At 39.9% G+C, this 17424-nt stretch overlaps 1 protein-coding gene across 1 annotated transcript in view; it reads right to left on the bottom strand.

Moving 5' to 3' along the window:
• LOC121951191 (vertebrate ancient opsin-like) overlaps positions 1-17424 on the bottom strand; it is an 80208-nt gene that overhangs the window by 50731 nt on the left and 12053 nt on the right. The window contains exon 2 of the mRNA XM_042497428.2: positions 16948-17276. Within this exon, the coding sequence (XP_042353362.1) occupies positions 16948-17276 (329 nt within the window). The remainder of the gene's footprint in view (positions 1-16947; positions 17277-17424) is intronic.

The following is a 17424-nucleotide window of genomic DNA, read 5'->3' as shown; positions in this document are numbered from 1 at the left end:
TGAGCTCTGCAAATACGAACACATGCCTCCCTGCTCACACCATCACAACTACCACTTATTAAGTTATCTGTAGGCTGGAAACAAACTAACGGCCCTCCAGTTCATTTATTAATAATATTTTAAATTGCTGTAGTGCTCCATGGTTGCAAAATGTGACTAAATAGTCACGATCTAGAGCTCTGCAAAAACCCTGCTTTCTGTTTGTGTTTGTGGGAGGCAGAGAGCCACAGAGAGCGAGGGAACCAAAATGCCTGTGGCTTATAAAAACAACTATGTTCGCAACATACTCATTTAATATATCTCACTTGGAACAAGCCGTGATACCTCAAGTATATAAGTATCCCTCTCCCCTATGTTAAATCATGTCTTCTTAATTGAATTTACAGATCAACCTGATATATTTTGTAGCCATAATATAGTATATCATTATTGTGATAAATTGTTATGAAATATATATTGTGATATAAAATGTTAAAAAATGAAATATACTTTGATTGAAGGCTTTGGTCATATAACTCACCCCTGTTGGAGACAGTTTCATAATGCAGTATTCTCAAATATTACCACTTAATCATCCTTCTGCTGTTTCAGTAGAAGGTCAATGAGAGACATTCACGTGCTGGAGATAAAGAAGGCTCATGGTATATTACCTGTACGCTTTAATACCACCTATCTCAGATAACCCACTATTTCACTATTGAGCTCTGCTAATATATATAATTACTCTGGCAGCCATGAGAAACATTAGCTCTTTCAGATCTATTCTGATCACTTTGAATATGGAGTGAAATAAATGGCTCCAAAGCAGACGTCAAATGAGCACATCTCGATTATGAATTAAACTAATGATATGTCCTTTTGGTGGTTTTTAAAAAAATAGTCTTGCAGCTCTGTTTCATTGTGTACCCGTGCTTTGAAGAGGCTGTCTCGCAGAAGGCAGCACATGCTTTCAGTGCAAATGACATCAAATTTTGCACATTTTGTTGTTTGTGGTTTGTCTGCGTGAATACAGGACAAACTTGGCGTGTTGGTTTCACACAAACACACCATTGTTGAATGGAATTTGGTCAAACATGCAGAGGGATAAAAATCCTTTCTATATTTACTCTTAATTATTAATGTTGCTGAGAAAACAAACGTAACATAGCTGATGACAGAAAACAAACTAATGAGATCTTTTCTGAGCTCAGTTCTCAGCTGGCTCTGATTAGTGGTTAAAATTTTTTGGGTGCTTGTTAGCACTTTTTGAGGCTTCCTAAACTAAATATGGTCACACACTCTGCTGGCTTTGCTCAGAGTGGCCTGAACTCAGCGACCTCTGTGTAAGAGCTACAGTAACTGTGTGACTGTGGCAGTTATTGTCTCCGAGGACACTCTAACTGCTCCCTGCGAGGGCTACTGTGACACTGAACGTCAATAAACATCTGCTGATGCACACAGGCTCCTTGTGGTTTTACTGCCACATAAACGACCACCACACTGGACCGCTTTAAACATATAAAGCCGGGCCGCAGCTACTGATGAGCACATTATCAATTTTACAGCACCATCCCACCAGATTAAAATCTTGCGCTCAGCTTTCCTTAATGGTTTTTGGAGGTTGGCTGCACTTTTGACCATAACTTGGAGGAAGTGCCCCTCAGTGAGGCTATCAATTAAAGTCTCAGCAGGGTCTGGTTGATGGCGTTTCACAGCTTGGATGTAAATGCAGGCTGCGTGCGCTCTCAATATGTCTGCAGATTGGTAGAGAGGCGTTGGCAGATGTCAAGGATCCCAAAGGTGAAGTGCTTGAAAGGTGCTGCTCTGTAACTGCAGCAACTGGCAGTCGCAGCATCTGATTTACCTGAACCTTTCATCAGGGCTGAATAGTGGCACTGAAGAATAATAATGTGTATTATCTTGTATGTTCTGCTTGCCTCAAGACTGCACACAGCGAGCTGCAGACTCAAGTGAGCTCTCAAAGCAAATCATTTTTTAAATCATTATTTTTTTAAATGTAACCTTTATTTAACAGATTAAAAACCCTTTTTTCAAAGTGTCCTGACAGACAGCAACAAAAGTTACAGACAGCTAGCAGGGAACGTTCCCACAACGTTGGATAAAGTTCAAGAATGTTTTAAAGAAATAATTTTAATTGAACGTTTCAAGAAAGTTGTAGGGATGTTTAACATTCAAATAATGTGACTAAGACGTAACTTTTTGAGGATGTTTTGGCGATGTTGAGAGGCGACAGATCATAGAATGTTCTTTTATAAAATGTTCCCACAATGTTACGTGAGAACAAAGAAAGCATTTTCAAAGAACATTCAGAACATGTTATTGAGGCCTGAGATTACAGATTTTTTAAAAGAAAAAATGAAAATGTAATGTGATATGTTAAAACAAAAATACATTTTTTGATGATTACAGAGAATGTTACCCTAACTTTAAGAATATTCTGAGAACTAGAAAACAATATGACTAAAACATTGCATTGGTTGTGTTGTACCATCTCAAAAATTTTTTTAAAGCCAATTATTGCTGCTAAATGTATTTTGTATATTTAATATGTATGTAGATCTTTAAGTCACCTAACAGAGAGATGGACTGTATATAAAGAAAGCAGATGTAACAAAAAGCAAAATAACAGAAAACTTTTGATAGTACAGGGTGGTGTTAGGGCTGCTTGATTATGACAAAAATCATAATCAGGAGTATTTTTGGTCATTATTGAGATCATAATTAATTATTAACTCACTGACTTTAGAAGCATTCTAAATGTATTAAACCTTCAAAGATGTTTTTAGCATTGTTTTTTGGTAATAATTTATTTCAACTGTTGTTGGCTCATAGGCCATTGTTCTTATTATTGTAACATTTAAGTTAAGTTAGCTCAAATATTGTCAATTAGGAAAAATAAACAAACAAAAAAAAGTTATGTAACTTAATTATCATTAAACAACAACAACAACATGGTGGCCTAATACTTCTGCACAATACTACACATAGAAGATAAAGCGATGTTTTATTTTTTTTCTCTCTTAAAACCCTCCAAAAGTAATCGATAAGAGTACCCTTAAAGTACTGAATTCATAAGCAGTATTGGTAAGAGTACCATCTAAATCTTAACGATACCCAAAACTAACCCACCTCATTTTCGTTTTGCTTGTTTTGTATGCGCAGGAAACTACTTGCCATCACATGTCAACATCCTTCTCATTGTTATACAAAAAACTGCACATTTTGGGCTGCGTTCTGGAGAGGTGATGAGGGGTGGCGATGGGATAGAAAGCGATAATGGCAACCGAGACAACCAAGGTGAAAAAGATGGATGATGATGGCACAATGAAAGGGGAGAGAATATGCGAAGAGGGCACTCAGAGAGCTGGGAGATGGAGGAAGAGAATGAGAGAAAGAGAGCTTAGAAAAGGCGAATGAGAGAGCCGGGATCGAAGCAGTCAGTGCAGACAATGAAATGAGCCATTGTGCTGTGTGTGTATGTGTGTGTGTGTGCATGTGTGTGCACAGACTCAGAATAGCAAGCCACTGATATGGACAATCAGAGTGTGAATGCGTGTATGAGGTGAGTGAGAATGAAGAACAGGCACAAGCAAGATAAGTATAATAGTCCAAAGACTTGTCAGAAAAGGGAAACGGAGCTGGAGATGGATGCTCAGAGGGCAGCGGGAGCGCAGAGAAGACCAAAAACCGAGCGAAAAAATCAGAGCCCCAGCAAGACAATGAGCAAAGACAAGGCGCTTATAATACAAAGAGAACAAGAGCTTCATCCTGGAGCCAATCTGATGGAGAACTAATTTGTGTTTTGAGCGTGCAGCCTCCTCGGCGGCGCAGCAGCCGTGCCCTCCAGCAGCTCGCCACTCCCCCACCGAGCTCCCATCAAGCACAAGTGCCGGCAATTATCATTCTGAGGGATGCTAAGAAGAGTTTTCACAGCTGTGTCTTCTTCTCTCTACCTCTCTGTTCCTGTCATGTTTATGCGTGTGTGTGTGTGTGTGTGTGTGTGTGTGTGTGTGTGTGTGTGTGTGTGTGTGTGTGTGGTAAGTTTAAGTCTCTGCAGTTTTTGTGCTGAGGAACATCAGGAGCCTTAATGTGAACACTTAAACACAGACTCAGAGTTTTAGCAGCAGCAAACTTAGACATGAGCAGCAGATTTTTCTAATACGTTACCAAAGACACGGAGCTGGTTTCATACTGGACTTATGATACTGGTCTTGGAGTTCTGACCTGCTTCTAGGACTGTGCTCAACTCAAAATAATGTCAGTGAAATTGGATTTGACTGTTTGATACAAATATTTGACTCTTTGGTCTTTTTTGTCTGTAGAGTTTGAAAGAGGTCTGGCAGGATGTTCAGGGGTCAAATAGTAAACGTGTGCTAGTACGTGCTAACTGCGCTAATGATGAGCAAAACTAAATGTCAAACAAAAGCCGGAGACTGTATCATATTAAGTTGCTGTGAGCTGTAATTTTACCACTTTTAAGCAGAAAGCAGAAAATAACGTTATCTTGGAGCCTGACCAGGTAAAAACTCTCTCTCTTCTGGTCAGCTGAGTCCATCTCATTAAGAGGCCGTTAACGCGGCAACGGTTCTTTAATGAAACGTTGAACTTTTGTTGCGGTTTGGCTTTATATTCACACGACGATGTTTTGGGGCCTGAAAATGCAAACTTTTGAAACCGGGTTCAGGAGTGTCATTTTTTTGAAAACACCCCTTCTGTCGCCGTGTAAAAAGGACCAGGAGGTTCTACGAAGAACCCATTTAAATTCCAAGGGGTTTTTATCTGGAGCCCAACCAGGAGATAGTATTAAGAACCTTTTTATATTCAGAGGGTTTCATCGAGAACCCACCCATGGGGGCTCTACATATAGTTACCCATAGATCTCTCTGGCACTAACCATGGCTTTAGTTCTTAATAGATCTCTTAGTCTTATAAAGAACCTTTCTTTTTATTTTATTTTGCCTTATTTTGTCATTATTTGACAGGAGTGAAAGGGGAGAGGGAGGGGACGACATGAAGCAAAGGGCAATGAGCTGGAAGCGAACCCACGGCCGCTGTGGCAAAGACATTGCCTTTTATACCTGGAGCACCCACACTGCGCACTAACCTACCTGGCGCCATTAAATAACGTTGTTTTTTTTGAGAGTGTGGGGGAAAAAAGGGGAAACTTTTTTTTTTTAGTACTTTAGTGGATGCCAGCGAAGTAGGCAGAGGCACATGTGTAATTTCTTAATCCAACCTTCATCACCTAATTTGCATTGAACTCCCCCTCTAGTGCTCTCTCTGCCTATTTTAGCAAAATACGATAGCAGGTCACAAAGTTACCAAATGGGCAAAAGTGGAAAGAAATCTGCCTGTGGCCAATGAAATTACCTCATGACCAGCGCAAGGTCGATGCATCTGATGTGGGCCAGCTCAAAATGAGGACCCCAGCAGTCACAGTCTGTCACTCTGCCCCCTCCTCCCCTCCGCTCCTTCCTTTCATCTCTCTGCCTCCTTCACTTCCTCTTGATATCTCCATCTCCCTCTCTCCCGCTCTGCCTCTGTGCCACATAGCCTACAGCATGTCGGAGAAATAGTGTGGCACTTGAGAGTATCGCAGGATATCCACAGGGACGTGTGAGTCACATAATGAATTCAGACCAAGGGTAAAGATGTTGAGACAAGAGAGGGAGCCGCTGGTTATCTAACCAAACACTCCCTCAAGTGTGTTTGTTGGTGTGCATATTCCTCTTATTTAATCATGCAAATAATTTTGAGTGTCATGGATATAGTTTCTCCATGTCACTTTGTTGAAGCAGTAATTTACTGGATGCCACTCTCTACTTTTTATTTTATGACCTCTTTGTTGCCAAAGCTAATTGAAGGGAAGATAGTGGACAGAGGCTCTTTGGGTCAGAAAATCGAAAAGCTCTGATGATTCATGATTCAAGCCAACCCAGTTTATCAAAGCCGCAGCTTTGTCCGCTGGCAACAAAGCAATGAATTAGGAGTTAACCAAATCCAGATAATGTAATTTGATCATTATTATCCTGATCTGATCAGAAAAATGAGTGAGACACCAAATTATATGAAAGTGCAAGGTCAAAAGTAATTTCTCTTCAAACCAAGATATTTGTATGATGAGCCTTTTTTGTTAAAAACAACAACAACAACAAAAAACTGCCATTTTCCCAATGTCCCACGATCTTTTTGGACATTTTTCAGGGTTCCAAAGGTCATGAAATTGCTTGATAAATTATGAAATTTGCAGAACTTTTTTCCCAGGCCTGGAAATGGTTTGGAATCAACAGAGTGTTTCAAAAAAGTTTTGTAAAGACACTGTTTTATTTGTTCACACTGGATGGAGGCTCTGTGCAAGAAACATTTTTAAGTTTGGGGTAAATGAAGAGATGTCAAAGCATGCTATTTTACTCTACTTAAACAAAGCCATGGAAATTGGCTAAACCATTATTGGAAACTTTTGAAAATTCATTGTTTAAAGTGTGGTAACCCTGATTTTTGGTGTAATAATAACATTGTTAATTATAACTGTTCAGCGACCCTTGGTGTGAGTTTCACCCATTTTTTGTGTAATTCACGTAACGTAAAATAGTGATGCTGAATTTGAGTAGGCTTCTCTAAAACCACTAAACCCTCTTACACAGTGTGTTGTGCTTACCTCTCAGGGACGGTCACTTAATATGGAGAGATGTGCTCGCACAGCGATCATTAAGCCTCTGGGGAATGAGTGATAGTACAGTATGTGGAGATGTCTCTTTACACTTAATTATGCAGAACAGCAGCTTTGGTGAAGGCATTTATAATCACTGTTAAATGCATAAAACATCCGCATTTACAAATTTATATTCCAGCATTATATCACAGTGAAACAAGCAAGCATAATGCATTCAACTGATTGTAATGTTTATGGTGTTCAATTGGGCTTGCTGCCAGCAACTGAAGTCTCGAAACTTGCACCGAACAAAACGGTACATTCTGCTGTGACCCCGGTGAACCAGCTGTGACCTCACCCCGGTGCTCAGCGCTCTCTTTTTAAAGAGAAGGAAACAGAGGAGGTGTAATTTATTCCTCCTAATCCCAGCCCAGGCCATCACCACCTACACCACAACGCGCTCTCCCTTATAGCAAAATACCAACACTCACCACGCCCGGCAGTGTGGAACTGCTTTTTTGTAAATAGCTGAGCAGAGTGCTGGATGCACAGTATTTTATGTTTAGCCAGTTTTACATATCCTGAACTGGCAGCCAGAGATAACACAGCTGTTGTTTAATTAATGCATTGTTAATTAAGCAGATAGCATGTAGCAAATTTTGATTGTGTTTGTGGCTGTTGGGGATGAAAATGCCATCTCAACAGTCACTGTCAGTAAGTCCAGTTTAGTGCATGTTGCTGTTTAGTGCAGAAGAAAAGAATATTTATCTATGAATGAAATCGAAGCTGAGCCTTACATGTTTAAATACCCGCATGTTCTTCTTATATTAAACCAAAAATGGGATTACACACCTTCAGTTAGCAGTTTTGGTACTAAATGAAATGTTGGTTTAACCCTTTGAAACCTAGCGGGACATCATTTTTTTTTTAAAGATGCCTTTCACAAGTATTTAAACCTTTGAACGCTATAAGCAAACTGGTGCGATGTTTTTCACAAAATGCAAGAAATTAGTTGATTAAAAAAAATATTTTTAAAAGAAGCTACAGAAAAATGTATAAGAAAAAAGGAAAAAACAGAGGAAAAAACATATTTTGTTATTTTGTCACAGAATAACGACATTTTTAATGACATGTCGGGTTTGCTTTGTATGTTTTTTTCATTTTTCATTTCATTGCTCATTGGCATCTTGAAAGAAATCGAGCCAACTTGCCATGGTTTCAAAGGGTTAATCCTGTTACTCAATCTGTGCAGGACTTCAGTTCTTCAGTAAATAAGTTTCTGTTTCAGGAGAGTTTCTGAGGTCAGGAGAGTAACACATTATGCTGAAGGGTCAGGGTGCCCTTGGGTGCCTGCAAGAGCAAAAGACAGTACACAGTAATGTATTATGTGATGGTGCTGTAAGTGAATCATACTGAAAGGGTTGTGAGAGTGCTTAAACTAATGTTTTGAAAAAGTTTTTCTGTTACTGGGTTTTTTTGTATTCTTTGTTCAAACGTTTTCTTCATGAGTTCAACACTGGATCAGTAAATGATCATTTTGCAGTAGAAGTATTCCTTTTAAGATGTATTCAGCTTTAATATTTTCATTGTGTTTAGAATGAGCTGCATGAAGCTTTAGATATGGTAAAACTGATGCTTTTAATTATTATATTTTACTAAACTCATCAGCAGATTTTATTGCAGTGAAAACTCAAATTGTTTTAATAGTTACAGTCTTATTATGGCATTTTGTATATCAGCACAGACTGTTTTTGTTTGGCAATTTTATGTGCATGCGAGGCAAATAGCATTATATAATCTTGCATGTAGATGAATTTGTGTCACAGAGTCCATACTTCTGTGATCATTTAATATCACAGTAAACTATCACGGCTGCTGAGCATCTGACTGGTAAAATGGCGCAGAGTTCATTTGTTTCTATACACAAGGCCAAAGGCGAAAGCAATAATCCACAGAAGAGCTCTGAAGCGTGCATCTGCTCTCAGATGTTCCCTGACTGAAGTGCCTGTGAAAGGATAAACTCCCCTCTTTCACAGCTCCTGTCTTCTGCACTGATAAAGACCTCAGTTTCAATCACAGAGAAAGAAAAAGACATGACAACACTGACAGACACTTACAAGCATGCGCAAGCAAGCAGAGATGTACTCTGTCTGCCTGTCTTCTCTTTTCTTTCCTATCTGTCCATTCTTTCACTGAAAACACACCAATAAGCTTTTGATGGATGCATAGTCAAAGTGAGCAGGGAGCACAGTTTTATATAATTGCGAGGTAAAGCACTGAAATAAACAGATGAGAGGAATAATTTCCATCCATTCCAAACTAAATATCCCACAAGGGTGGATGATACATGAATTGTAGTTTAGGTAGTGTGGATTTTTCCTTGTGGGATGTATAAAATAATAATAATAACTTAGATTTATATAGCGCCTTTCAAGAAACCCATGGACGCTCAACACAAATGAATAAAAATGCAACACAAATATGCAAACAAACAAAGTAAAACAGGTACAAAGATGAGGCAGGGAGGCAGAGTTGAGTGAGGTTATAGGCTGATGTGAACAGATGGTGTTTGAGGAGTTGTTTGAACATGTCCAGAGATGAGGTGTGTCAGATATCCAGAGGGAGCGTGCTCCAGAGGGTGGGGGCTGTGACATTGAAGGGTCTGTCTGGGGTGGGGAATGGAGAGCAGGTCTGTGTCTGAGGACCACGGCTTCTGGGATGGGGTGTATGGGAGGAGTCAAGTCAATTTATTTATAAAGCCCATTATCACAAAACACGGTTTGCCTCAGAGGGCTTTACAGCATAAGACATCCGTCTGCCCTTAGACCCTCACATCACCTAAGCAAAAACTCCTGAAAAGGAAGCCCTGTAACAGGAGAGAAAAAAGGAAGAAACCTCAGGAAGAGCGGCAGAGGATGATGGGATCCCTCTTCCAGGACGGACAGACATGCAATAGATGTTGTAAATGACAATCGAATATCAATTATGACAAAAAGGAAAGAGAAAGAGAGAGGGGAAGAGAGGGGGAGAGATGCACAGCAATAATGGAAGCAGACGCATGTCATATTACTAAATGCACTCTATGAAAAGTTTGTGGGTGCTGATAAGAGTGTGTATATTGATAGTGGAGCCGTAATAGTCATAATAATGGCAGTAGAGGGTTGCATCAAGGACGATCACGGAATCGGTGCAACAAAGACCCACAACACAGGTGAAGCTTCAGACGGGACCACAGCAATGGCAAAACCAAAACCACGATCAGGGCGAGCCAGGGGTACAGTATCAGTGCAGCTACAGCACGAGCACAACCAAAGGCAGGGTCACAGCACCAGCACAGCTATCACCACAATCAGGCGCAGCCAAGATTGCAGCCAGGATCTGGGAAAACTACGAAACAAGGGAGCAGGAATGCTCCTTAGAGGCAACGGGGGTTGAGGTCTGAGAGGTACTGAGGCCGTGGAGGGATTTATAGGTGAGGAGGAGTATTTTGTGATGAATGTAGAACTTGAACAGAAGCCAGTGAAGGTGGATGAGGATTGAGTTGATGTGCTGCCAGGGCTGAGTACTGGATGTACTGGAGCCTGTCCAGGGCTTTATTGGGTACCTCAGACAGGACTCCAATACAATAGTCAAAACAGGAGGTTATATACAGGGGACTCTTATCAGCACCTACAATATTTGCATGTAACATCAAACGCTCTTTATCTTTCCTTTATGTCATTACTGTAATTTAATTGTTATTTACATCTGTTGCACGTCTCTCCGTCCTGAAGGAGGGATCCTGATGTCGATGTGAGGGTCTTAGGGCAGGAGGGTGTTGTCTGCTGTAAACTCTCCACTCTGCTGGGTCACAGTGTGTGAGCAGGCGAGCCGTGTTTAGAGTGACTTTTTGTATCTGCAGGGCTCCAGTCTGCAATCATTTAGTCACATTTTGCAACCATGGAGAATCGGAGTAACTTGCAAATATTACTAATGTATGAACTGGAGAGCCGTGTTTTTTGCTTTCTGTTCACAATGAATAAATTCTCACATTTAATGGTGCCGCTGTAACTGTTTAACTTAAAGTCTAACTGTTGACCAGAAGTGTCAAATTAACAGCAAAAACATCAACACTTCAGGCCCAAAATGAGCACTGTGCTTAGAAAAAAGCTCCAGTGTTTCTGCTTTGATTTTTTTCGTTATAATAATACTTTTAACTTATTACAACAGTACTTTATTTAGCTTTATTATAACAGTGCTTTGAATAACTTCATTGTAACAGTACATTACTTTATTGTAACAGTGCTTTATTTAGCTTTATTGTAACAGTACTGCATTTAACTTTAATATAATAGTTTGTTATTTAGCATTATTATTACAGTAAGCCTTTATTATTTAAATTTGTTAAGACTGTCCTTTACTTAACTTCATTATAACAGTACTTTAATTAACTCTATTGTAACTACTTTATTTAACTTTATTGTAATGGTACCTTATTTTACTTTATTATAAATGTACTCTACTCTGCTATCTACTCTATCGAACTTTATTATAACTGCAATGTATTTAGCTTTATTACAACAGTACTTAATGTACCTTTATAAAAAAACAGCACTTTGTAGAACTTTATTATAAGAGTATCTTATTGAACTTTATTATTACAGTACTTTATTTGACTGTATTATAACAGTACTTTATTTAACTTTATACAATAGTTCTTTTAGTAAAGTATCTTAGTTGTCCGCGGTAGTTTAGAGGAGATTTTAAAATTGAGATATTTATATTGTATCGTGCTATAGCCTAAACATACAGCAGTACTATTTATAGGACATGTCTCTATGTCCTATGCGTTCTTTTTGTCGTCCCTCACTTCTGATGATTGGTTGTTTAGTGAATTCACAGCAATTTGGATCAAAATCAAACCTGATTCAGTCCTCTCTGTGTGGACGGCTCCACTGAGCAGCACGTTGTTTAAGAGGAGAGTTCAACTCTGTCAGCTTTAAGCAGATGAGTTCCCTCCTATTTTTACATGTCCAAATCAATGTGACAGGAGAACTACAGCATTTACTTCACAAAGCATTGTCAGAGGGAGAACAACAGAGATAAAGAATTCACATGTAATCTGGCACAAAGAGCGGATAAAGAATTAGAGAAGGCGACGATGAAGCTGAAGCAGCCGTATAGTAGATTTAGAAGAGAAAAAGTTTGGGGGGAAGAGAAAGAGAGGTCGGTAAAGGCTGACAAAGAAGAGAACTAACCGCATTGTCCCTCGCCTCCCTCGTAATCTATTCAAAGAACAGCGTGTGTTTGGTGATGAGGAAAGACGGCAGACAAATGAAGTGTACGAGCGGACAAAGGAAGAACGAAGTAAAAGACTGACGCAAAATTATAAACAAAGGTAGAAAAGACTTCAAGGACCCGAGGATCACAAAATTGTTCTTAGATTGATTGCTATTTTTATTTGCTCACAGCTGTGTGACAGAGGAGACTGAGTACACACACACACACACACACACACACACACACACACACACACACACAAACAAGCGTAAGTCAATGTTCACCTGAGATGACATGAAGCTCGCAGAGCCAGAGTGAGTTGTAATGCTGAAAAAATTGTTCTGGGACCTCTTCTTGCAAACTCTGTGTGTGTGTGTGTGTGTGTGCGTGTGTATGTGTGTGTGTGTGTGCGTGCGTGTGTGTGTGTGTGTGTTTGGCTTCCCTGGAGAGAGACAGTGCACTGCCTTCCACACTGTCTCCCCTCATATTCCTCCACTCAGTAAGTGTGGGACAGTGTGTGAAAAAGCAAACATCGGTTACCTCGTGCAACAGTTCACAGCTACAAAAAAATGCTGTGTATGATCTGTTGTGCTCCTCACCCCACAGCAGACATCTACTGCTGAATATTTAATGAATCTGGGCCTGTATTTATTATGCCTGTCAGAGTCGGAGGAATCACGGTGAAAGTGATCCGTACTTTATGAGGCTTGCTACTCTTAATTACAGCAAAGACAAGAAGAGTGTGACATCATTACGGTGATGTTTTGTAAATTTCAGACAGTTGCAGTTTGATGTATTAACCTGCTGAAACCTGGAACCATTTTTATTGTCTTGTGCTGCAGTACGTTGGTATGATTTCTATCAAAAACATAGGAAAAAAGCAATGAGCAACTTGGTAGGAAATGTTCTAGAAATTGCAAGAAATTAGTAGATTTGGGATTTAAAAAAAAAAAAAAAAAGCTAGGAGAAAATGTCTAGGGGGAAGAAGAAAACAGCTGGGAAAAAAATCATAATTATGTATTTAAATTATTTTACAGAATTATTATACATTTTGAAGCACTTTTTCCAGGTTATTTTTTTTTTTTTTTTTTTTTTTTTTACAAGGTTTCAGCTAATTTTCTTGTACTTTCTTACTTAGTTCTGTGCTCTTTCACTTTTCCTTCTTCCCGTGTTTTTGACAGAAATCCAGGTGATTTGCTTGGGTCTCAAATAGTTAAAGATTGGGAAAATCATTAATGCAGAAAATACAGCACTTTTTATGTGTGTCCTTTAAATTAAACTATGCAGGATTTTCCTAGAAAGAAAAACTTTTTCAATCCACATATAACAACTTTTTTCAAAAATATGTAATCACACACAATTGTTCTAAAGCAGCAGCCCATAGATGTAGAATAATATTAACACTGGATCCCAACACGGCACCTTTTTATTCCAGTGGAGTTGCTTGCCTGGCACCAAATAACTTTCTAGTTTAGCGGTTTATTTTCGTAATATGGGGCCCACTGAATATACACAGTAGTGTTTCCAGGTGTAAATGTGATAAGATCAAATCTAGATACAATCTGGATTCAAGATATGTTATAATGCCAGTTGTAAAGGGGGTCAGTGAACGTCTTTCCTCGTGTATGAGCGTGTCTCTGCCTGAATGTCCAGGTGACAGTTTCGGGCACCTCTGGAGCTTTTGTAAATATTAATCAGTTAGAAGTGAGTTATAGAATTGATACAGCTTTGAGCCTAAAAACAGAGCCAAGAATGTTTTATTCTGACAACTTTTAACCAGTTTAGACTGATGTCCTACTTTGAGAAGCTTGATACACACTCCGGCTCAACCCAGTATTTAACACATCAATCCAGTCATGTAGATAAACGTGTGAACCAAATGGTGTGTATGGTGTGACCCATCAAATGTCGCTCCGCTGACAAAGACCCAGAGAACGACTTTATGGACTTACAGTGACAGCACCGATGGTAATTTCAGTGCAATAAAACCACAGTTTATGATTCATAACCGTAATTAGCTTTGCAGTAAAACAGCCATTTGAATGCAGCTGCAGGTTTTGGTTCACTGGCTCGCGGCTTTGGGAGAAAAGTAGTTTGAACTAAAAAATGTTTCACTGCTAGAATTCAGCTGAATAACAGTGTGAGCAAAACAGGGTATGTGTTTTTAGATTTCGTGACTAAACAACAAAAGAAAGTGTCGTCTGCTAAATGAAATTGTAGAATTGTAGAATGTGCAACTATATTGAATCTGTGAGCTGTAATTCACTGACTATGGCAGATCTCTATGAAAAAATATAGTACATGAGACTTGAGTTAGAATCTAATCATAATACATACTTGCACATAACTGTGATTGCTGGTTGTTGTAAAATGTTTTATGACTAAGAAAGCATATCCTTCACTGTACAAACACTGAAACACCTGTCTTCATAAAAACAATACCGTCTATTGTGATGTTCACATCACAGGAATCAATATTGGTTAATTTTGGTTTGTTGAATTTGGAGCTGTATCTAGTGTCTAGAAGCTTTAATAGAATTTCGTTTTATTTCCACTCTTGCTGTCTGTGTTCTTAAGTTGAGATGCATTGAGCTGGCACAGTCAAATACTCAGCATCTGCTGCAACAGCTGGCATGAAAGTAATGGTGCCATCCCATCAGCTTTATTTATTTTAGCATTATTGTTGTGTTGTGTTTGAAAATGTGACCAGTTACAACATTTTATATGTCATGTTTATATTTATGTGGTGAAGCTGTTCGCAAACAGTTACACAGTTTACACATTTAGCAGACAGAACAACTTTAGTATTCATTTTGGCCACCTGATCAGTGTTGGCCCAAATTTCACTCTCTTTAGGCTCTGTTTTGTTCTCTTCCATCCACTGAGGAAAATGTATGCCTCTTTAGCTGCTAAATGTTCCACCTTGTTCACCGTTTAACGGCCTACTTTTTCTTTCTATATCTCGGTGCTGGATGGGTAATAAACAGGTTGTTTAGTTTATTTGTGCACTTCAGCTGGTAATGAGGTTCATGAGCAGTAAGAGTGAATGAAAAACGAGCTGAAGAGGATTAAATGTTTCAGAGCAGAGTAATGAATCTCTTTGAGTAAAAGTGTACTAGTTTGTAAATTAAAGGTGCAGTGTTTCACATTTTAACCTCAATAAGTCACTGATAATGAAACATTTAAAGCTGGGGTAGACCATAATATACCATAATGAACTTTCAGTGTACTTTTATTCAAGTGGACTTTCACAACTCCTCATGGCTCAGTTTTTTGGCCTTAGGAGACTTTGGCCAATCATAGGTCACGTCAGAGAGAGGACGCTCCTATTGGCTGTTCTACAAATATATGCTCAAAACAAGTACCTTTGATAAAAGCCTGATTCAAAGGGAATCTGGTAGTGAAAGTTGCTGTTCGAGCATTGGCAACACCTGGCTACACTGCAAAGCAATCCAAAAAAAAGGAAGACAAAGTTATCAAAAAGAGTCCGCCAATAAACCAAATAAGTCAATATCTGCTAAATTTTGACATTTTTGCTGGTCCATGACCACAGCACCAGTGGAACTCTTCATGAGCACTTTTTTTCCTCAGCAGCAGTTTGTGGAGTTTGAGTTATGGGGTGAATGATTGAGCCATCAATGTGGTCAGAGCTGATCAGATTAGATTGATGGATAAGAGGAGCAGCTGCTACAGAGGTGGTGAATGCAAATTTTTATTGTGCAATTAACAATTACGTTTCACTTTGAATGCACTTCACTGTGCCCAGATTACTCACTGTGTTCCGACAGTGTCGTGCAGTACATAACATTGTAGTATATGTATTCCAACAGCACTTCTGATAAATAGTCAAGCTCTACAAATAGAAAATCTATTTGTGGTAGCAGATGTTTTGATGGTGGTGGCCTGGCAAAAATAAAAGAATTTGTGGGAAACCCTGTGACATTAGCTAGTGCTTCGAATCACAGTGTGTCCTCAGCCACACTCCCTGTTACTACAGACCACCTCATCAGGAGGAGAGCAGGCAGTAGCTCTGCCAGCAACCTGACTCCAGCTCAAACCTCATCTCGAGGGAACCAGACAGCCCTTGTGAGCCTTGAGAGTTCAGAAAACTTTCTGTTGCTGCCATTACACAAGTTAGACCCAGTGCTGGCAAAGGCTACCAGTTTGCTGTGACACACTGGGCGGAGAGGTTTGTGTTTGATGAATTCAAGACTCCACAGATGCGGACCAAAGATCTGTCTTATAAGCCGCTGTCCACTTTTTTCTCAGCAAAGCAGTCCGCAGTGGTGGGAGGGAGGCAGTGGTACCTCAGGTGCACTAGCTAAGTAATATTTGTCTCATTTGTAGTCTGATACAGAGAGCAAGGCAAGGAAGGCCCACACAAACATGCTGTGTACAACTCTTCAGTAAAATAAGATTAAATAAATCAGTGTATGGAAAACACTTTAGTTACTGTGTGAACTGTGTGCATATTTCTGTGGTCATGTGGTGGGAGTGGCTTAGGGCAGAGAGGATAGAGAGGGTGTCTTAAAATTGTTTTGTTTTTCATGTTTTTGTCGCCTTTCTAAATTTCTACAAACCAAAGCTTTATATGCAGTCATTACTATAAACAATTACACCGTTTTTACTGCTTTATGTTGCACTGAGTCACCCCGGGTGGATGTGCATATGTGAATGAGAAGCAAATTGTAATGTGCTTTGGATGCAGCTATTATTTACCATTAACCTCTGATGTGACGTGCTGAGTTTCTGGCAACAAAGGGAAATTATGGGTAAAAGAGGCTGTAAATGAAAAAAGGGAATGTGTTTGAATTTTAAATGCTCTGGATTCAGCTGCTTGTCTTGTCAGAGTGCATGTGAGCTGTTATCAGTCTTTCTCCTTAAGTATCCTGGTTTATGGGATGTGAAAGATGTAGTTTTAGTGTTGTAAATCCCGCCTCGGCTGACCTTTAGCACAGCAGTCAATGTTGCAGAAACACCCAACCCTCATTTGTGCAGGTTTAGTGGAAGCCTCCCCCGTCCCCTTATTGCCTCACCTGTCTGATGGCGCACAGCAGCTTCCCATAGCAGAACACGATCACCAGGAAGGGCACCATGAGGCAGAAGACAAACAGGCAGATGATGTAAGAAACGCTATTCGCCGTCTTGGCCGTCCAGTTGACAGAGCAGGTGGTCCCGGGACCCTCGGGGCCGTACTGGCTCCAGCCAAAGAGTGGCGGCACGGTCCAGATGAGCGAGTAGACCCAGGACACGATGATGCCCAGGGAGATCTTCCGGTAGTTGGAGGAGTCGGCCTCAGTGGGAGCCACCATGGTGCTGTAGCGCTCATAGGAGAGGACAGCCAGGGAGATCAGAGAGACGATGCCTGCAGGGTGGACACACAAAAACATGCTGGATAGGTTCAGTCTTAGAGCATCCAGAAACCTTTTTTAAGAGTTAAAGGAACAGTTCACCCCCAAATTAAGAACTCCTACTTTCCCTCTTGCCTGTAGTGCTGTTAACCAGTCTAGACT

This window comes from Plectropomus leopardus, chromosome 12 (assembly GCF_026936395.1).
Source record: "Plectropomus leopardus strain MGB_pleo_1.0 chromosome 12, ASM2693639v1, whole genome shotgun sequence".
Classification (NCBI taxonomy): domain Eukaryota; kingdom Metazoa; phylum Chordata; class Actinopteri; order Perciformes; family Serranidae; genus Plectropomus; species Plectropomus leopardus.
Note: the sequence above shows the minus strand (reverse complement) of the source record. Positions and strands in the feature narration are given on the sequence as shown.